This window comes from Pristiophorus japonicus, chromosome 17, assembly GCF_044704955.1.
Source record: "Pristiophorus japonicus isolate sPriJap1 chromosome 17, sPriJap1.hap1, whole genome shotgun sequence".
Classification (NCBI taxonomy): Eukaryota; Metazoa; Chordata; class Chondrichthyes; family Pristiophoridae; genus Pristiophorus; species Pristiophorus japonicus.
The window spans coordinates 106,844,493-106,867,472 of record NC_091993.1 but is presented as its reverse complement, the minus strand read 5'-3'; the positions used below and the strand labels follow the sequence as shown (position 1 = coordinate 106,867,472).

The following is a 22,980-nucleotide window of genomic DNA, read 5'->3' as shown; positions in this document are numbered from 1 at the left end:
TCACCTGAGTGTAAATCCAATACACCAATGACGCAAGAGCGTGCAACAAGGACGAAGAACTTCTTGCATGAGGAGGTGAAGAAACTAGTCACTGTCATTGAGGACAGATGGCAGGAGCTGGATATCAGTGAGAGTGGTCCCACAAAAGTTCCACCCAAAGAAATGAGGAGATGTTGGAACCCAGTTGCAGAAGAATTCTCCGCAGGGGTGAAGACCGCAAGAACTGGAAGCCAGTGTAAAAAGAAATGGCAGGACGTTGGTCGAGTAGTGAGTGTAAGTATTATCTTGAGTTTTAAATGGAATTGCAATTGTTACTGTGATCATCTGTATATGTCCCATCCATCAGAAGCTCACCATGTGGCAAAAATTATATTTTCATCTTTGCAGCAGAAATTGACCCACAACAAAAGGGAGAGAACTAGAATAGGAGGAGGGCTGCCAAATCTGCACCAACTATCACTACTGGAACAGAGGGTTGCTGCCTTGCTGAGTCGCACCTGCAGAAAAAGAATCAGCTCTGCTCAAACTGGGCCCACATGCGAGAGTGAGGGTCAATGATGAAAATGCATCGTCGCCCTTCAAATCAACCTGTTGACTGGCCTGCTACGCATGAGACTACTTATTCCACCCATCCTGCCCTCTCCTTTCCTGCTAACCATTTGACTGATCTGTTGTATTTTGCAGAAGATGATGATAATCCTGAACATCCTGAAGATCAACAAGATGCTCCAGATGCGTCTGCTCCAGACCAAGGCGGGTAGGGGGAGGAGGGGTCCATGGATCTGTGTTCACGGGAGAATGGTGATCGTGATATGGATCAGTCCATGGTACAGGGCATCACTTTGCCAGACACCTTCATGAGCTCTGCCTCGACATTCCTTGGTTTCACACCTTCAGAGTTTGCCGGTCCCAGTCGTGGTGGTGGAATGCAGATTGGAACATCCAGGGCCCCACCGTCCCAGCCTGCGCCTCGCACTGGAGGGGTGCTGCTATGCAGACCCACGGCGAGGGGAAGGAGAAGCCGACCAGTCTCTCCTGAGATACAGCCTTCATCAGATGTACATCAGGTTATGTCATTGGGTGAGGAGACCAATGCCCTTACCCGATCACTCGTGGCCGCCGTCAGTGGGGTGCTTGATGAGGTTGCGACACTGTCGGGAGAAATATCAGCACTGAGATGGGAACTGAGGGCGTGCATGTCAGAGGGAGTGCAAATGATGGCAGAAGCCATGAAGGAGCTAGCTGCTGCAAATAAGGGCACACAGGCCCGACAATCAAATGCCACTCTCACTGCAATCCCCACACCAGCCCCTGTTGAGACCCAAGCTGGGCCCCCAGCCCCTCCCTCCCTCCCCACCACTATCACCGCCCCTATGAGGAAGTGTACATTCCCCGATATGTGGGTGAGAGATGGGTGCAGCCTTTCTTTGCTGTTGTTGTTGTTAAAGGGGAATTTTATACTTTCCAATAAAAGATTTTCTGCATTAAAACTGAATCATGTTCCATTATCACCACACATTTAGGAACTGTAAAAAAAAAACATCCCTTATCCCTATGCGCGCCTGCTGTCCCCAGCCCTGACCGAAGGGCTAGTCAGTGCGTTCTGCAGTTAGCAAGGCAGAACTGCTCTATTTTCAGTAGCTGATTTATCTTTCATTTATTTTTGATGATGTCGTTAGATGTTATGCTGAAGTTGTTTTGATGTTGTGCTGATGCTGAGAAGGTGTTTAGTGCTTTAGAATCCTCTAACTCACCCCCCCCCCCCCCCCTCCCCACCACCTATCTATGGCTACCTACACTGATTTCTTAAATCTAGGTAAGGTTTTTCTGTGCCTACAAAAGTGACCACATACACTGGCCTAAGTTAGTTTGGAGTAACTTTTAGCTGGCCAAATTTGCTTCCATGGCCAAAACCGACATAAGTGGCTGGTCACGCCCCCTTTTGGAGAGAAAAAACTATACAAAAAAAAATCTATCTAACTGACTTACACTGGAGCCAGTTAAATGGGGAAATGTGTGATTTTTAAGTTACTCCAAAAAATGCTACTTGCTCCAAAAAAAGCAGGACAATTCCTGGGGAAATTTGAGCCCATAAATTCTCAAACTGTAAAACAACCTCCCTCTTATATTCAACAGCACGACCATTACTGAGGCCCTAACATCAACCTCCTGAGAGATTCTGGGCACCACTGAGCAGAAGTATAACTGGACCAGCCATATCAATAACATGGCTACAAGAGCAGGGCAAAAGCTGGATGCTCTGAGATGAGTGGCTCACTTCATGACTCTTTAATGCCTCCTCACTGATGCTCAAATCAAGAATGTGTTAGAATGCTCACATTGGTGGAGCTCCCAAATGCACTGTTGGAGCCTAACTTCAATATGTTAATTATGTGTCTCGCCGCTCCAAGACGGGACACTCACACGGCTCGAAATCTGCCACCTGCGCTCCCGGTTTTTTAGAGTTTAACCCCCCCTCCCCCCAACCTCCTCCTGCCCACTGGGGTGGAGGGTGGGGAGGACGTGAATATCGAGGCCATTGTTTCATTGTGCAATTTCTGTCCTTAAGTTAAATAAATGGTTACTCACTTAGTTTGCATTCAGGTGGTTGTGGCAGGAACTCACTGTTCTCTGTGCATTCAATGACACTCTTGCCGTGTATTTCATAAGCGTAATCACATTCGTACGTTATTGTTGCACGGTATTTGTATGTGGGTCCAAATCCTGCTACAATTTTGCCATTTGAAGGCACTTCTGGACGATAACAGGAAATATCTGCCAAGAAAGTAATAAATTAGTCGCCAGTGGGTAATTGATGGGCCCTGAAATCCCGGCCTTGCTGGGTTTGTACAGAATATGTCCAGAACTGGTGAGGCCTCGCAAAAGCCGGTTTTCGGCCTGCAATGTGCATGCGCCGAAAACCAGCTTTTCCGATCTGTCAAGGTAGCTCTTCAGTTAATTTTAAATATATGTGAGGTGTTTTTTTTTAATTTATCATGTTGTGTTTGGGTGTTTTAGGGGTGTTTCTCATTGATAGTAATGGGAACTCGTAAAATCGGAGTTTGCATTACTATCAATGAGAATACTGCACCATGATTGGTTGTCCAGTCCCACGTGACTCCAGTTTCTCCGTCCGCATCTCCAAGACATGGACACGCTGCAAAGCATGGGAAGAGAAGGCCTCCGACCGGAATCCAAGGTGCCTCCGGGATCACCAGATACTTTCGTGGAGAAGTTTTGGGTTGGAGGTGTTCGTCCGAAGGAAGCCTCCGACTGGAATTTCAGGGCCTTCTAAGTTGCTGTGTGTATACAAGGATAGATCTTTCCAATTTCTGATTTTTTTTTGAAGGAGGTAGCTTTCATTTAAAAAAAAGGACTGCAATTTCATTAAATCAAATAAGGTTCACTTAAAATGTTGATTTATCAATTTTTGCGTGCGTGTAATTTGCACTGTAAGGGACCAGGCCACATAGTATCCTCTTTCTATTTAATAGCAATTTAAGTCTTCTGTAGTGCATTGAAGTCTATGTGGTGGATGCACCCAAGTTTACTCATGCAGGTGACATGCAGCCCACACTCTGTGAACTGTCTGCAGAAGCCAACCAAACCTGCAATGATTCTCATGCATGCAACTCTGGAGCAGCTAACAATAATTTGACAGTGTTGATGGGTGAAGGAGCTGCAAAGCAAGAGTGAGTGTTGAACACAAGGGGTCAGAGCACCGATCAGGCTGCATAGCAAGAAATTTTGAACAGGGCAAACGCTGGTGCAATGACTACTGCGATAAATCCCACAATTGGTGGGAGGTAGCAAAAATAAGGTCTTAATCTTCTTAAAGAAGTTGTGAGCAATTCTTCGACAGCACCTCCAAAACCTGCAACCTCTACCATCTGGAAAGACAAGGGCAGTAGGCGCATGGGAACACCAATTTCAAGCTCCCCTCCAAGTCACACACCCTCCTGATCTGGAAATATACCATTGTTCCTTCATCGTCGCTGGGTCAGAATCCTGGAACTCCCTCGCTAACTGCACTGAGAGAAGGCGGCTCACCACCACCTTCAAGTGAAATTAGTGATGGCCAATAAATGCTGGACTTGCACGCGACGCCCACATCCCAAGAACGAATAAAAAAATATAGTGCTAAATTACAATTTAGTGCAAGTACCTATGAAGTAGGTGAAATAGGGACCTGCAGCACCAATTTGGGACAGTTGCGTCATCATTTCGATTATACACCCCTTTACATACAGCTAGTGATAGATGGAGGAGGGAATATTACGTGCATCACAGAGCACGTGGGTTGATGAAGAGTCAGAAGAGGTGGATCTCATGAGGGGACAGAAGGTACAGGCTGAGACTGTGCTGTCTGTCTTCCTGCGGTGTTTCGGCCTGCAATGTTAATTAACCCTCCTAATATCTTCATCTTTGGCTCGGTGCCAATTGCAAACCAATTACGCTCTTGTGAAGCACCATTGGACTGTGGTTCTTGTATTGGACTGTTCAGTCACCTAAGAACTCATTTTTAAGAGTAGAAGCAAGTCTTCCTCGATGATGATGATGGATGTTTTACAACATTAAAGGCAGCTTATAAATGCAAATTGTTTTCATTGTTGTTAATTCTCCTGCTTTTCAATAGAGAATGCTATGGCATCTTGAGAGTTTGTTTGTCTGAAGTGCAGTCAACCACTTATTGGGACAGCATCAGTGGCAACTGCAATGGGCATCATGGTAACGTGGAGCGTGCAAACAATGGCTGATCACAAAAACAAGCATTAAGAAGGAGTTCGAGGGCTTCATTCTGATGCACACAGTCACACAGACTGGTGGTTGACCAGAAATGAGTGTCTCCAGGTGGCGGCATCTGTGCATTACATGCCAGACATCATTCCCATTCAAAAGTAGAGAAAGTGTTCGAGGAGAGTGGGAAGCTGGTGGAGTTGTTCCCAAAGAATATCCCAATGCACTAGATTCAAATTACAACTGGGAGCCAGTGTAACTCGAGCAGAAAATCTAGGCAGCAAAGTGTAACTTTTGAGGCTGCCAGCTTCATACGAAAAGAGCAATTCAAATTAATTCTGATCCTGTAGTTTAGTACCTTTGCATGTTGGTGGGTTCGTGTCCCACTCTCCAGTCGCTGTACAAACAAGTTCGTCTGCTCCAATCAGTGAATTGTCACCAGTACATGAATATTTTGCTATCATTCCAAATTCCCAGATGCCTGTATTGGGTGCTGATGGAACTCTCCCGTTATCAAAAGCTGGAGGATCATCACATTTGACAACTGGGTATAAATAAAATTCAGTTAATGTTCAGAATAGACTGTCAGATCAAAACCTTTTCCTGAAATTCCTGGATTGGGGAGCGGCGGGGGGTGGGGGGGGGGGGGGAAGAGGGGGAGAAAGGTGGTGCAAATCTGGTGAGGAGGGTGGAAGTGGGAGCAGGACTAGTTTCTGCCAAGTCCTGCCCCTATTTTTTTTTTTTATAAAGCATTGTGTAACTGATGCCTGGGAAGCTGGCACATGTGGCATCCCCCCTTTCATCCTGATGTCAGAGAGGCGAGACTGGAAGAATGACATTTATCCCTACTGGAAATCCTGCCAGTTCCGTCTTTATTGCGGCCAACGTAAAGTACGCCCGATACCTAGTTAATGCACCAATGTGGGAATGAGGGCCTAATGCCCGTTTCCAAGTGGAAATCGATTTGCAGGGCAATTGGCTACCATTAGGAAAGTGGCAAGTGGGCAATTGATGGGCTGCTTCTTAAAGAAAATGTTTTTCAGCCTCACTGCCCCAGCCGCTGATGGAATGGCAAGGTGCTGCTCGGAGTCTCCTGGCCCTCAGTGGGGTGGATGGCCAGCAAATATTGTAAATGCTACAGGCCTTTTTATGCTAATGCTCTGGGACAGAATCAAGGCTGGGCCAGATTGCCGGCTGAAGTCCTGCCTCGCTGCAGTTTGGGTAGCAGAACCGATTAGAGCTTGAGGAACTTTTACCGCTTTCACCTTCATGGATTAAAAACTCAAGCAATTCAATGCAGCACAGGGTAGGACACAATATTCCCTCTCCCTGATTCCCCACAGCAAGTTCCTGATCACCACTGGACCAATTATCCAGGCCAATAGATGGTGATTGAACTATCCCATTATTAATAATGCGAAGAGCTAAAAATCATAAAATCATAGAAGTTTACAGCACAGAAGGCCATTTTGGCCCATCGTGTCCATGATGGCCAACAAGAGGCTATCCAGCCTAGTCTCACTGCTGTGGATAAAAGTGCCATGAACAGACTATGAGGCTGATGATGCATTGTTCGGTGCCAGTAGTACTGCGGCATATTGAGCACAGCCACCCTGTATTACTATCCACTGAGGTCTGCGCTGTGTCTGCTATGCTTTATAATGTGATCGGGAAGCCCCTGTTCTGTTGAGAGCATGAGGATCATTTGGGCACGAGGATCATTTACATCCTGACAAAAATTGTGGAGGAGATCATAGCTACATAGTGGGGGGCAGAGCACCTGAACAAGGTTGCAGACATACAGTCGCAATAACAAATGGGCACTGCGTAGGTGGCATGGTCCCCATGTGGTATTTATTTTCTTAAAAAGTGAGGGAAGTCTATCTACTGCTCCTGTAATTACAGCTGGCTCAGCTGAGATGGCGTCAGATACCTGGCTTATACTGGGGGAAGGGGAGGAACAAGATAGCCCAAATGTCCCCAGGTCTGGATTGATATTGTGCCGAATTTTTTTTTTTACATAGTATGTACAGCACAGAAACGGGCCATTCGGCCCAATTGGTCTATGCTGGTGTTTATGCACCATACAGGCCTCCTCTCAACCCTCTTCATATAACTCTATCAATGTATCCCAAGGGAGCTGCTATCCCATCCACCATCTTGATCTCCCTCAGCCTTCTCCGCCCCCACCCCTACTGTCTAAAACCCCTCCGGCCCTAATTTCGACCCCCCAAAGTATCTTTTCTATCCTAAAACCTATGCCACAAGGGCCCATTGCCCATCCCCCAATCTCGACTTACCTTCTAGGTTGACCTCCCTACTACCAAGTCCTTCCAACTGGACCCTCATTTCTCATTCCCCACTGGCCAACTCAGCTACTCCAACCGATCCCCAGCGATCCCAACGGCCGTGAGCCTCTGACCATCTTCAACTACAGGTTTGGGCCCTACTTTCACTTCTTGCCCTCACGCATAAGCCTTCTCTCTGGCAACATTCTGACCCTCACTCCACCGGTGACGTTCGGGCCTCCCCCTGGACGTTGGCCCCACTCAACGGCAGAGTCTCTGTCGAGCACATGGTGTGCACAATGGCTGTGGTCACGCTGACCTATTTGACCTCTCCTCCTTCCACAAAGTGGACCTCTGACCATCCCAATGCCTGCCCTCAGCCAGGCCTCGGTTCTCTCACCACCTCACCGAAGGGCCCTGCTCAGCATCAAACTTACGGCTGGCATCCCGCCGTAGGTAATTAGGCTCATACAGCAGTGTCTGGTCTCCAGTCATCGTGGACCCCTTTGCCACTGGACCAAGACCTTGCTCTGCTAAGCCCGTGTGGTAGCCAGTGTGCAACAGCCACCCCCTGTTAAAAGAACTCACGCACAGGCATCTTCACCCTTCAAAATGAAGTTCGGGACCTGGAACGTCAGGACCCTCATGAACAACTACAACAGCGACAGACCGGATCACCGCACCGCCATCGTTGGCAGGGAATTTGGACGCTTCGATGTCAACATCGCCACCCTACGCGAGACCCGGTGGGCAGGGGAAGGCCAGCTCAAAAAACAAGATGGAGATTACACCTTCTTCTGGAAAGGCACACCAGAGAAAGAATGCTGCCTCCACGAAATCGGTTTCACCATCAAGAACGAGCTGGTTGACTGCCTCAGAGACTCCCCTGCGGGATTAGCAAATGTCTCATGACTCTACGATTCACCCTATCGCGGAACCAGTTCACCACAGTTATCAGTGTGTACGCCCCAACACTCGACGCAACAGATGAGGCCAAAGAGGGATTTTACTCCAGCCTCGAACAATCCCTGTCCCGCATCCCTACAGATGACAAACTGATCCTCCTCGGCGACTTCAACACCAGAGTCAGTAAGAACACAGACCTCTGGGGAGGCATAATCGGCAGCTAGGGGGTAGGGAAAACCAACTCCAGTGGTACCTTGTTCCTGACAAAATGCCTAGAACACGATCTTGTCATCACCAACACCTTGTTCCGCCAGAGGGACAAGTGCAAGGCATCATAGCAACACCCTCGCTCCAAGCATTGGCACCTGCTCGACTACATCATCGTTCGAGCAAGGGATCATAAGGACCGTAAGGACATGCGCATCACCCGCGCCATGACAGGAACCGACGACTCCTGGACAGACCACCGCCTAATCCTTCCACCATCAAAATCAATATAGCCCCAAAGCGACAATGGCAACAGAAGCAGTGCTGCAGAAAAATCAACGCCGGGGCACTCAAAATCCCAGCTAAGAGAGTCCTATACAGCCAGCGCCTCACTGCTACCTGGCAACCCTTGATGTCCCCGAAATGCAGAGTGCCCACACCATAACCAGTGCCTGCGAAGAGACAATTGGTCACTCAATCAGGAAACACCAGGACTGGTTTGATGAGAATGAACAGGAGATCCAAGAGCTAATAAATCGCAAGCACAAGGCATTTCTGAACCTAAAACAACAACCCAACTCGGGAGCAGCAAAGCAGCTTTACAGATGGCTTAAAGCCGAGGACCAACAAAAAACCTGTGACCTAACGAATAGATGGTGGGTGGAGAACTCACAGGAGATTAGCAGCTGGCCAACAGCCATGATGTGCAAGAATTCTTCACTGCAGTCAAGTCCACCTATGGTCCCACCCCACTGCTGGCCAAGAATGGGGAGACACTCATCAAGGACACAGAGACAGTCAGGACCCGATGGAAGGAGCACTTCGAAGATCTCCTCAATCGAGACTCTACCTTTGACACGAGTGTCCTCGACTCCACCCCGCAGCATGCTACCCACCACAACCTCAGCAAAATCCCAGCCCTGCACAAGGTAGAAAAGGCCATCCATCAGCTCAAGAACAACATGGCATCGGGAGCGGATGGAATCCCCGCTGAGGCACTAAAGTATGGCAGAGAGGCACTATTGGCATGAATGCTTGACCTCATCTCTCTCATCTGGAAGGAGGAGAGCATGCCGGGAGATCTCAGAGATGCAGTAATCATGACCATCTTTAAAAAAAGGGACAAGTCCGACTGCGGCAACTACAGAGGAATCTTCCAGTTGTCGGCCACTGGGAAAGTCAGGCCACTGGGAAAGTCATCGCTAGAATCCTCCTCAACCGACTTCTCCCTGTGGCTGAGGAGCTCTTCCCAAAGTCACAGTGTGGATTCCTTCCACTACGGGGTACAATGGACATGATCTTTATGGCGCGACAACTGCAAGAGAAATGCAGGGAACAGTACCAACCTTTCTTTGACCTTACAAAGGCCTTTGACACTTAACCGTGAGGGACTATGGAGCATCCTCTTCCGTTTCGGCTGCCCCAAAAAGTTTATCGCCATCTTCCGCCTGCCCCACGACGACAGGCAAGCCATGATCCTGACCAATGGCCCCACCACAGACCCAATCAACGTCTGGACCGGGGTCAAGCAGGGCTGCATCATCGCACCAACCCTCTTCTCGATCATCCTCGCTACAATGCTCCACCTCACACTCAACAAGCTCCCCGCTGCAGTGGAACTAAACTACAGACCAGTGGGAACCTGTTCAACCTTCATTGCCTCCAGGCCAGATCCAAGACTGGCCCATTCTGTGTCATTGTGTGCAGACGCAAGCTGTTCAATCAGGCTGAACTCCAAGTCATCGTCAACATCTTCACTGAGGTGTACGAGGCCTTACACTAAACATCCTAAGACAAAGGTCCTCCATCAACCTGACCCCGCCACAAAGCACTGCCCCCCAGTCATCAAGATCCACGACGCAGCCCTGGACAACGTGGCCCACTTTCCATACCTCGGGAACCTATTATCAGCAAAGGCAGACATCGACGACGAGGTTCAACGCCACCTCCAATGTGCCAGAGCAGCCTTCAGCCGCCTGAGGAAGAGAGTGTTCGAAGATCAGGCCATCAAATCTGGCACCAAGCTTATGGTCTACAGGGCTGTAGTGATACCCGCCCTCCTGTATGGCTCAGAGACGTGGACCATATACAGTAGACACCTCAAATCGCTGGAGAAATACCACCAGCGTTGCCTCCGCAAGATCCTGCAAATCCCCTGGGAGGACAGATGCACCAATGTCAGTGTTCTCGATCAAACCAACATCCCCAGCATCGAAGCACTGACCACGCTTGACCAGCTCCATTGGGTGGGCCACATTGTTCACATGCCTGACATAAAATTCCCAAAGCAAGCGCTCTACTCGGAACTCCTATATGGCAAGCGAGCCCCAGGCGGGCAAAGGAAACATTTCAAGGACACCCTGAAAGCCTCCTTGATAAAGTGCATCATCCCCACTGACTCCTGGGAGTCCCTGGCCAAAGACCGCCCTATATGGAGGAAGAGCATCCGGGAGGGCACTGAGCACCTCGAGTCTCGTCGTTGAGAGCGTACAGAAAACAAGCGCAGGCAGCGGAAGGAGTGTGCAACAAACCAGACTCCCCACCCAACCTTTCCTCCAACGACTGTCTGTCCCACCTGTGACAGAGACTGTAATTCCCATATTAGACTGTTCAGTCACCTGAGAACTCACTTTTAGCGTGGAAGCAAGTCTTCCTCGATTTCGAGGGACTGCCTATGACTATTCCTCTCTCCCTCATTCTGACCATGCCCCGGGTAAAGAAGTTTCTCCTGAATTCCCTATTGAATGTATTAGTGACAGATGGGATTGTAGCCTATAATTTTTGTACTTCTACATGTCATGGAAATCCTGTAGTATTCAAGTAAGTTGAACAACACTACCAGACAGCCTCTATTCACTAATACAAAAGCAAGATACTGTGGATGCTGGAATCTGAAATAAAAACAGAAAATGCTGGAAATCTCAGCGGGTCAAGTAGAGCTGTGGAGAGAGAAACAGAGTTAACGTTTCAGGTCGATGACCCTTCGTCAGAACCTCTATTCACTGTTGGAGTTTATACTTTTCATTGTTTTTACATTTTACATTAACTTTTTGTACCATAATGTTTTGGGTAATCATTTGATGTATTTGTGAAATATAACAGTAAATTTCCTGAAGATAATTTTTTAGTACATGTTGATGAGAAAGCTTAATGCAATCTTTAAACACTGGAGTATCATTTTGTTCTGCGTCACCTCCATATAATCCATGTTAACAACTTAAAATTTTGAATTGTGTTAAGTAGTGTTGACAGAGTCATCTTTTTTTACAATGAACATCGTGTAATGGAAGATTCTCGGTTTTGAATGTCCTAAATAAGCTTCAAATGTCCCAACCATCATAAGATGTTGCGTCAACTCATTATAGACAAACTATTCCAGCATCCCAAAACTTAGTGCCCTAACTTTAAAGGAGCCTTGGAGTGTATGTCCACAGATCCTTAAAAGGTAGCAGGACAGGTCGATAAGGTAGTTAAAAAGGCATACGGAATGCTTTCATTTATTATCTGAGGCACAGAATATAAGAGCAGGGAAGATATGTTACAACTGTATACAGCACTAGTTAGGCCACAACTGGAGTACTGCTTACAGTTCTGGTCACCATATTACAGGAAAGATGTGATTGCGCTGGAGAGGGTGCAGAGGAGATTTACAAGAACATTGCCAGGACTGAAAAATTTTAGCTATGAGGAAAGATTGGATAGGCAGGAGCGGGAGATTGAGAGGCCCATAAAAAGGGTGCAGAGTTCGGGAGGAGCCACAGCAGCGGAAGCAGGAGATCGAGAGGCCCAAAGAAAGGGCGCGGAGTTTGGGATGGAGCCACAGCAGCGGGAGCTGGAGATCGAGGCCGAAAGTAAAACAAAGAAGTAAAAAGAAATTGAAGTGTGATGTCACAGCCAAGCGGGTAAGTGATTGACTGGTGGATTGGTGAGTATTTCATCTTTTTCTTTTTCTTTTCTTATTAGTAGGAAACTTTTTATTATTTCCAAATTAAGTTAATTTAAGGGTTAAGTCATGTCAGGAGAGCCCAGACCCATGTCATGCTCCTCCTGTACTATGTGGGAATTCAGAGACACTTCCAGTGTCCCTGGCTACTATGTGTGCGGGAAGTGTATCCAGTTGCAACTCCTATCAGACCGCATTGAGGCACTGGAGCTGCGCATGGATCCACTCTGGAGCATCCATGATGCTGAGGATGTCGTGAATAGCAAGTTTAGTGAGTTGGTCACACCGCAGGTAAAGGTTACAAAGGCAGATAGGGAATGGGTGACCATCAAGCCATCCAAAACATCTCCCTCCAAAACAGATATACCACTTTGGATACTGTTGGGGGAGATGGCTCATCGGGGAAGGCAGCAGCAGCCAAGTTCATGGCACCATGGGTGGCTCTGCTGCACAGGAGGGCAGGAAAAAGAGTGGGAGAGCTATAGTGGTAGGGGATTCTATTGTAAGGGGAATAGATAGGCTTTTCTGAGGCCGCAATCAAGACTCCGGGATGGTATGTTGCCTCCCTGGTGCAAGGGTCAAAGATATCTTGGAGCGGCTGCAGGGTATTCTGGAGGGGGGTGGGTGAACAGCCAGTTGTCGTGGTGCATATAGGTACCAACGATATAGGTAAAAATTGGAATGAGGTCCTACAAGCTGAATTTAGGGAGCTAGGAGTTAAATTAAAAAGTCGGACCTCAAAAGGTAGTAATCTCAGGATTGTTACCAGTGCCACGTGCTAGTCAGAGTAGAAATAGCAGGATAGTTAAGATGAATACGTGACTTGAAGAATGGTGCAAGAGGGAGGGATTCAAATTCCTGGGACATTGGAACCGGTTCCGGGGGAGGTGGGACGAGTACAAACTAAAAGTTCTACATCTGGGCAGGACCAGAACCGAGGTCCGAGGGGGAGTGTTTGCTAGTGCTGTGGGGGAGGGTTTAAAATAATATGACAGAGGAATGGGAATCTATTCAGGGAGACAGAGGGAAGTAAAATGGGGGCAGAAGCAAAAGGTAGAAAGGGGATAAGGAAAGGTGGAGAAATCAAAGGCAAAAACCAAAAAGGGCCACATTACAACATAATTCTAAAAGGACAAAGAGTGTTAAAAAAACAAGCCTAAAGCCTCTGTCTCAATGCGAGGAGCATTCGCAATAAGGTGGATAAATTAACTGCGCAGATAGCTGTTAATGGATATGATGTCATTGGGATTACAGAGACATGGCTCCAGGGTGACCAAGGCTGGGAACTCAACATCCAGGAGTATTCAATATTCAAGAAGGATAGACAGAAAGGAAAAAGGAGGTGGGGTAGCGTTGCTGGTTAAAGAGGAGATTAACGCAATAGTAAGGAAGGACATTAGCTTGGATGATGTGGAACCTGTATGGGTAGAGCTGCGGAACACCAAAGGGCAGAAAACGCTAGAGGGAGTTGTGTACAGACCACCAAACAGGAGTAGTGAGATTGGGGATGGCATCAAACGGAAATTAGGGATGCGTGCAATAAAGGTAGAGCAGTTATCATGGGTGACTTTCATCTACATATAGATTGGGCTAACCAAACTGGTAGCAATACAGTGGAGGAGGATTTCCTGGAGTGTATAAGGGATGGTTTTCTAGACCAATATGTTGACTAACCAACTAGAGAGCTGGCCATCCTAGACTGGGTGTTGTGTAATGAGAGAGGATTAATTAGCAATTTTGTTGTGCAAGGCCCCTTGGGGAAAAGTGAACATAATATGGTAGAATTCTTCATGAAGATGGAGAATGACACAGTTAATTCAGAGACTAGGGTCCTGAACTTAAAAAAAGTTAACTTCAATGGTATGAGACGTGAATTGGCTAGGATAGACTGGCGAATGATATTTAAAGGGCTGACAGTGGTTAGGCAATGGCAGACATTTAAAGATCACATGAATGAACTTCAACAATTGTACATCCCTGTCTGGTGTAAAAATAAAATAGGGAAGGTAGCTCAACCTTGGCTAACAAGGGAAATTAGGGATAGTGTTAAATCCAAGGAAGAGGCATATAAATTGGCCAGAAAAAGCAGCAAACCTGAAGACTGGGAGAAATTTAGAATTCAGCAGAGGAGGACAAAGGGTTTAATTAGGAGGGGGAAAATAGAGTATGAGAGTAAATTTGCAGGGTGAACATAAAAACTGACTGCAAATATGTGGAGAGAAAAAAGTTAGTGAAGACAAATGTAGGTCCCTTGCAGTCAGAATCAGGTGAATTTATAATGGGGAACAAAGAAATGGCAGACCAATTGAACAAATACTTTGGTTCTGTCTCACGAAGGAAGACACAAATAACCTTCCGGAAATACCAGGGGACTGAGGGTCTAGTGAGAAGGAGGAACTGAAGGAAATCCTTATTAGTCAGGAAATTGTGTTCGGGAAATTGATGGGATTGAAGGCCGATAAATCCCCAGGGCCTGATAGTCTGCATCCCAGAGTACTTAAGGAAGTGGCCCTAGAAATAGTGGATGCATTCATGGTCATTTTCCAACATTCTATAGACTCTGGATCAGTTCCTATGGATTGGAGGGTAGCTAATGTAACACCACTTTTTAAAAAAGGAGGGAGAGAGAAAACGGAATTATAAACCGGTTAGCCTGATATCGGTAGTGGGGAAAATGTTGGAATCAATTATTAAAGATGTAATAGCAGTGCATTTGGAAAGCAGTGACAGGAGCGGTCCAAGTCAGCATGGATTTATGAAAGGGAAATCATGCTTGACAAATCTTCTAGAATTTTTTGAGGATGTAACTAGTAGTGTGGACAAGGGAGAACCAGTGGATGTGGTGTATTTGGACTTTCAAAAGGCTTTTGACAAGGTCCCACACAAGAGATTAGTGTGCAAAATTAAAGCACATGGTATTGGGGTAATGTATTGATGTGGATAGAGAACTGGTTGGCAGACAGGAAGCAAAGAGCAGGAATAAATGGGTCCTTTTCAGAATGGCAGACAGTGACTAGTGGGGTACCGCAAGGTTCAGTGCTGGTACTCCAGTTATTTACAATATACATTCATGATTTAGATGAAGGAATTGAATGTAATATCTCCAAGTTTGCAGATGACACTAAGCTGGGTGGCAGTGTGAGCTGTAAGGAGGATGCTAAGAGGCTGCAGGGTGATGGACAGGTTAGGTGAGTAGGCAAATGCATGGCAGATGCAATATAATGTAGATAAATGTGAGGTTATCCACTTTGATGGTAAAAACAGGAAGGCAGAATATTATCTGAATGGTGACAGATTAGGAAAAGGGGAGGTTCAACGAGACCTGGGTGTCATGGTATATCATTCATTGAAAGTTAGCATGCAGATACAGAAGGCGGTGAAGGCGGCAAATGGCATGTTGGCCTTCATTGCGAGAGGATTTGAGTATAGGAGCAGGGAGGTCTTACTGCAGTTCTACATGGCCTTGGTGAGACCACACCTTGAATATTGTGTACAGTTTTAGTCTCCTAATCCGAGGAAGGACATTCTTGCTATTGAGGGATTGCGGCTAAGGTTCACCAGACTGATTCCCGGGATGGCAGGTCTGACATATGAAGAAAGACTGGATCAACTAGGCTTATATTCACTGGAATTTAGAAGAAAGAGAGGGGATCTCATAGAAACATATAAAATTCTGACAGGATTGGACAGGTTAGATGCAGGAAGAATGTTCCCAATGTTGGGGAAGTCCAGAACCAGGGGTCACAGTCTAAGGATAAGGGGTAAGCCATTTAGGACCGAGATGAAGAGAAACTTCTTCACTCAGAGAATTATGAACCTGTGGAATTCTCTACCACAGAAAGTTGTTGAGACCAGTTCGTTAGATATATTCAAAAGGGAGTTAGATGTGGCCCTTATGGCTAAAGGGATCAAGGGATATGGAGAGAAAGCAGGAATGGGGTACTGAAGTTGCATGATCAGCATGATCATATTGAATGGTGGTGCAGGCTCGAAGGGCCGAGTGGCCTACTCCTGCACCTATTTTCTATGTTTCTATGTTTCCTTTGGAATAGAGGAGGCTGAGGGGAGATTTAATTGAGGTGTACAAAATTATGAGGGGCCTAGATAGAGTGGATAAGACAGACCTATTTCTCTTAGCAGAGGAGTCAATAACCAGGGGCATAGATTTAAAGTAGTTGGTAGAAGGATTAGAGGGGAGTTGAGGAAAAAAAATTCACCCAGAGGGTGTTGGGGGTCTGGAACTCCCTGCCTGTAAGGGTGGTAGAGGCAGAAACCCTCATCACATTTAAAAAGTACTTGGATGTGCACTTAAAGAACTGTGACCTACAGGACTATTGACCTAGAGTTGGAAGGTGGGATTAGGCTGGGTAGCTTTTGTTCGACCGGTGGGGACACGATGGACTGAATGGCTTCCTTCTGTTTCGTAATTTTTCTATGATTCTATGAGCCTGCAGAGATAAAACAACAGTTCAGGGTGATACTGCATAATTGCGAAAACAGCAACCCAAATATCAGTAACAAACCATATTAACTTAATAAAAAGGTTTATTAATTACATGCATAAAGCAAGTCCATTGGTTACTCCAAGGAACATGAAACGATAACTTACTTTCACATATTGGAACCTGACTGTCCCAACCTTCAGCTGCACAGAGCCGGTAGTCCCTACCAATTATCATGTACCTAAATAGAAAAACAAACCACTAAAGAGAAAGCAAAATAAAGATCACCTATTCTCAGATACCAAGCCAAAGGTAAAATACAACAACAGTGGCAATGCGAGATGCTCAGGATAGAGATCGAGGCCCTGAATTTCTGTGGGCCTTCCGGCACACATATATTGTTAAGTCAGGTGGGAATTTTACTTGAGCTGGGCTAAAAGCTGGGAACACTGATTTTGGGTCTGTGCAACCAAATTGGGGAGGAATCTCTGGCTTTTCCAACCAAGATCACTTGCATCCTAGAGGGTGTGGCTAAGCAAAAAGGGATTGCTCGGCCAGAGGTTTCCTTGTCCCTGGCTTGCAGTCCACTCAGTAGCCTACATCGAGCATGAGGAGGCCTACTGACCTGCTGACTGACAGAATTGGAACCCACCTGGGAGTCCAGGCCTGGGACTTGGCCTGGATCCCTGCAGTGTACATATATTCTTCCCCTGGCCCTTTGTAAAGAGGCTCTTGTGTCAGTGGTGCAGGCACACCAAAGAAAAGCTTTCCAGTGCCTCAATATCCACTCCCTGCACAATGGCAGGCACCCAAGATGTATCCATCGTGTTGCAGGTGCCAATCAGAAGTCCTTAAATTGGAGACCACCCCACTAGCCCTGCATACACTGGCAAGGTTAGCAGGAGAGTTTTTCAGCAGAAGCATCTCGACACTTATTCGAGGTGAGTTGACCTCACATTATAGCATGAGGTTAAAGAAAGACTTGCAAATCTATAGCACCTTTCATGACCTCCGGACATCTCAAAGCGCTTTACAGCCCATGAAGTACTTTTGGAGAGTAGTCACTGTTGTAATGTGGGAAACACGGCAGCCAATTTGCTCCCACAAACAGCAGTGTGATAATGACCAGATAATCTGTTTTTGCTATGTGCATTGGGGGATAAATCTTGGCCAGGACACCGGGGATAACTCCCCCGCTCTTCTTTGAAATAGTGCCATGGAATCTTTTACATCCACCTGAGAACGCAGACAGGGCCTCGGTTTAACGCCTCATCTGAAAAACAGGTCAAAATGCTGCAGGTGTGCGCAGAACACAAAGACCATCAGTCCTGCCACCACTGCTCTGTGACCACACTGTCAGACCCAATTCTTGAATTGGAAATGATAATCACCATAGTGCATTTGCAATCTGTTTTGTCATGTATCAGAACTCTAAACACAGACATTCATATTTTTATAAATGTTGCACAAGTTATTGTACAACACTGATAACCCATCATTTCTTGGTATAACTATAGATTTTGTTTTTAAACGTTAAGATGTCAAACCAGTTACAATCAGAATTGAGTGATATAAACTTTCTTTGACCTGGATGTTCAGGAGTGACCATTTCTGTGCTACAATAGAGAGGTGTGAGGAGCAATGTTCCCTGTGAGCTGCACTTTGCTCTGCGCAGCTTATTTCTTTTAACGCACAGTCCCATTAAATTTTTGGGCATGCGCGGTATTTATAATGTAACAGTTGGTGTGTGGCCTGCGCGGGACCTTTCAGATTACTGCGCGGCTGCGTGCGCATATTAGCGGGAACATTGGTGCGGAGCTCCAGATATTAGGCCTTGGACTTCAATAGAAGGAACCCGGTGCTGGGGGAGGAGCCACTGGTCTCCCAATGAAATTACTGTGAGGGAGCTGTAGAATCCCTTCAGAATTTCAGGGCTTTAATCTAATGACTCTACAAATTGTCTAAATGTATTTTATTTCAAAGTGTATCAAAGTTAACTTGACTGTCTACTGCTTGAGAAATAAATACAACTGACTTCTGTCCATTATGTGAAATAAGGAACAATTATTCAATCCTAAATATGTGGAAGCAGTAAGCATAAAACTATGGTTTTTGCAATGCTATCAATCTTAAAATGAGTAGAACAAGACTTTGCTACAAGAATCCCATAGAATGACTTTCAGAGACGTCATGAGAGCTCTGGTGTATCTCAAAACTCTGAGGGAGCAGGTTTGCTGGTAATTAACATGAGGTTGATACCCTTAGGAGCGGACTCATAGGGGGAGAAATACGGTGTCATTGTTGGGGGCACTAACAGGGTGCAAACAGCTTTTCGCCAGGTGCGGCGCCGCTACAGACTCCAGCGAAATTCCACGGGAGTTTAGCAGCGACGGTAACCGGTAGCACAGCGCTCCTACCAGTAACGCCCTGCTCTGCCAGTGATGGCAATGTCATCACCATGTGCAGCGATCCATGAAAACTTGGTACGCCCCCTGAAGGTGCTGCGGACGGGGCGCATATCAGGCTGTAGGCGGTTCTTGGGGCGGTAATTAAAGGGGAGGTAGGAGGAGGTAAAAAAAAAGGTCGTGGCCTTTTTGATAGTCGATCATGGTGTCTATGATGCGATCTTGTTGCCACAGCACCCTGCTCCCTGGCGGTCCAGGAATGGCCCTGTTTCCCGCCTGCAGAGTCAGCAGTTTGGCCCTCCCCTTTAATGAAAGGGAGGGCCTTGTCTTTGCGCCAGTGCTACGTGTCCCACCGTGTAGCGTTGCGAACTTCACGGAGGCTTTGCGTCCTGCTTTCGGCCCAGAGAGAAACTGGAGCGCGATATTTTGCGCTTTACTTCCTCTTGGGGGCGGTAACCCGAATATACGTCACAGGGCGGGATTTCCGCGCCTGGCTTAGGAACTCCCGCTTCGCGGCTGTTACCGCTCCTGGTACTGAATTTCATGGCCAGAGTACATGGTCCAGCTATTATGAAAGCCTACCAACAGGATAATTATAGTGCTATTGTTTTAGACAATTTAATATCAAGGGGTTTTCATATTATCTATGTATTGCATAATCACCCAACGTCGCAGTAAAATGTAACTTTGCTTCCAAATTCATTACTTGACGCAATGTAATATCCATTCATAATCTCCCCTGGATGGCCACATGTTTTTGCTATATAGAGAAAAAAAATGGAAATGTTGCAGAGATTAAAAATGCCAATTCAACTTTCAATACAATTCATAATGTACATAAATCAATACTATATATCCTGAGGTACAGAAATACTACACAATTTTAAATATCAACAGATTATGAAGTCAGTACACTTTCCAGTATTTAACATGTACTTTGAAAAATTATTGTCCAAATGGAAGCCAGCGAGGGGTGGGGGGGACTCAAAAAATATTTTACAATGAAACCAAAAATTAAAATTTAGAAAACATTAAGACCCTTTTTAACTTAATCGTCATGAAATAATTTTAAAATAATTATAGAAAAACTTTCAACTTACCTTTCTTTGCAGGGTACTTACCGCCCTGTTTCTGGCAGCTTTTCGTGGGTGGTTTTTTCAAACTTGCGTATGGGTCACTGCTGAGGCAAAACTTGGACCGTGGCGGTTTGCTCGGCGGTGCACACAGATGCACGTGGGCAGTCTGCTCCCCAGCGGTATTTAGAAAATGTCAGCTGAACACTTTTTAAAAAAAAATGAAATGGAAACTTTCGGCGGGTGGTTTTCCGCTGAAAAAGAGCTGTACCGTCGAGAAAACCGCCGAAAATGAAGAGGAAGGTCTAGCCCATACAGCCAAGAGAGACACCTTTTGAAGCATCAGTCTGAGTTAGAACCAGATGTTGGTTCTAGAGGTCAAAGGACAGTTTTCTAATCTACAGTAATATCCACTACTCCCAAATAAACTTTTCATAAAATATTTGATCTGATTTTAAAGCACTTAAGTTTTCAAACATAGTCCGACATGAAGTCAATCTCTACCCCTTTTCCGAATGTAGTAACATTGCATACAGTAACTGGATGCTGCCTATATCACTGCTGTACTTTGCCTTTCTATTAAGGGGTCTATAATAAGACTCAAAGAGAGTGTAAGGTTTTACAAATCAGTAAATGAGCCTTCACACTTTGAGGCCACTGAAATTTAAGACAGCTTATCCAAAAGATGATGCAATTAGAAATCTTGGGCCAGTCTGACCAAGTTCACAGCCAAGATTCCAAATTATTACATTAAAATGAAATCTTTCAAACTTAGTCCATGTGCTCTCCTGGACTGGTTTTGATCACATGAGGAGGTCAGAGAGGAATTTACCAGAGTATTTTTTCCTTTATTGACCTTGGGGTCTTTTTCTGTTTTTTTCTCTGGCCATTGATTTTAAGGTAAATTGATCTCCTCTGCTGGAAAACCTTTTTGGGACCTTCATAAGGCTCTGAGCCAGCATAGATCCCACATGGCGTATTGGTGGTTCACTGGGTGGAATTCCCAGGGTTGCCCAGGAACAACCCCCAGAGAGGTCCCCCAGGCAGTGCTATGATGTGGGAGGGGGCAAAATCCGCAACAGCACTCCCTCTCTGGCATTTGGGCCTGCTTTTACAATGAGGGTGGAAATCTGACAGATCTGGCTTCTGCTCCAAATGACGGGCAATCTGCCGTACTTCGGCCTCGCACCACGGTAGAAATTCGGGATGCGAGATTTGCTTTAATGAGTTATATCTTCTTTATGATGTGTAAACTGCAAAAGGATTATGGTAGGAAATGAAAATGTCCCTATTTTCAGAAAAAAAATGAAATCAAATTTACGTAATCAAATATTTTCAATAAGTTGTTCGACCATCTCAAAATGTTACGATTCTTACCTTCCCGATATCTGAACAAATAAAAAAAGAGACAAGGATGAGGCTCTACAACTGTGAATACCAAGCCAGTCGGCCACTCTAAGTATGGAACTGTGACTTACGTCTGCACCTTGTGATCCTGCCTTCCCAGCCCGTATGTGTACAGGTCTGGTACCGTCCACCAACTAAAAGGTACCTACAAAAAATAAAGAGCCACTTAAGGGAAACTAAAACAAAAGTCTCTTTTGGTCATAAAGAAGTTAAAAGATCCTATAATGGTGGATACAAGACTAGAGAGCACAAAGAAGGGAAAGGTGCCTTCACGTCACATGTACACTGAAATAAATGCTCACACGTACAAGAAGCTGATTATCTCTTAAAAGACTGTGGAGTTTTATTCAAAGAGCCTATTTCTCTTCAGTAGTCAGCAGAAGTGCTTCTTCTTCGGTGCAAATTTCATAAAAAGTCTATAGCTCCGATTTTGCTAACCACCTCGGTGGGTCGTGGCGGACGACGTCAATGGTGGGTCCTGACCTCGCTGCTGGCTTCAGCTCATTCTATGAAATGACTTTACATTGACTGGACTCGTTAAGCCCCACCCAGCGCATTTCCCAGCCAATTGAAGGAAGTGGGTCTGGTAATGTCATTTGATAACGAGTCCATGGCCACCTTTATTTTGACAGTGTTCTATAGCACTGAGGTGCTGCAAACACTGACAAGTACTGCACAGAGGTGCATGGCTGCACCCAGGCTCTCCCATAACTCCCTCCATATGCTTATGGAGGGAGAGACAGCATGCAGGGAGGTTCTCTTCCCTTCCAATGGGCAGAAAAGACCTTCTCAGGAGATTAACACAGCTTGGTTGCACATTGCAGAGGAGGGCACAAGCAGGGATGTGACCAGGAGGAATAGTAAGGTATTAGGTGGGGTCAGACTAGGAGAGAACACAAGATGGTTTAATATAGGTTTACAGTGTATGTATGTGAACACACAAAGCATAGTAAACAAGATTGGTGAGCTTCAGGCACAAATAGCCACATGGGAATATGATGTTGTGGCAATAACAGAGACCTGGTTCAAAAAAAGGCAGGATTGGGTATTACATATTCCTGGATACAAGGTGTTCTGGAAGGATGGGGAAGGAAAGGTAGGAGGTGGTGTGGCAGTACTGGTTAAGGAGAATGTTACAGTGCTGGGGAGAGAGGATGTTCTGGAGGGGTCAAGGACAGAATCTATATGGATAAAGTTAAGAAATAATAGAGGTGTCATTGCACTACTATGTGTATTCTATATAGGCCACCAACTAGTGGGAAAAATATAGAGGAGCAAATTTGCAGAGAAATTACGTAGAGATGCAAGAACTATAGAGTAGTGATAATGGGAGACTTCAACTATCCTAATATAGACTGGGATAGTAATAGTGTAAAGTGCAGAGAGGGGAAAGAATTTCTGTAGTGTGTTCAGAACTTTCTTGATCAGAATGTTTCCGGCCCAACGAGGAAGGAGGCATTGCTGGATCTGGTTCTGGGGAATGAGGTGGGTCAAGTGGAGCAAGTGTCAGTCGGGGAACATTTAGGGAACAGTGATCATAGTATCATAAGGTTTAGATTAGCTATGGAAAAG

The 22,980-nt window shown here is 45.9% G+C and overlaps 1 protein-coding gene across 14 annotated transcripts in view; it reads right to left on the bottom strand.

The window, feature by feature from the left end:
* LOC139227881 (zona pellucida sperm-binding protein 3 receptor-like) overlaps window positions 1-22,980 on the bottom strand; it is a 265,290-nt gene that overhangs the window by 97,639 nt on the left and 144,671 nt on the right. For 13 of the 14 annotated variants that reach the window (XM_070858981.1, XM_070858986.1, XM_070858982.1 and 10 more), the window contains 5 exons: window positions 21,480-21,553; window positions 19,592-19,688; window positions 16,691-16,764; window positions 5,096-5,281; window positions 2,590-2,775 (listed from right to left, as the gene is read on the bottom strand). In XM_070858981.1, coding sequence (XP_070715082.1) covers window positions 2,590-2,775; window positions 5,096-5,281; window positions 16,691-16,764; window positions 19,592-19,688; window positions 21,480-21,553 — 617 coding nt within the window. The remainder of the gene's footprint in view (window positions 1-2,589; window positions 2,776-5,095; window positions 5,282-16,690; window positions 16,765-19,591; window positions 19,689-21,479; window positions 21,554-22,980) is intronic. The other variant, XM_070858980.1, reaches the window with a different exon arrangement.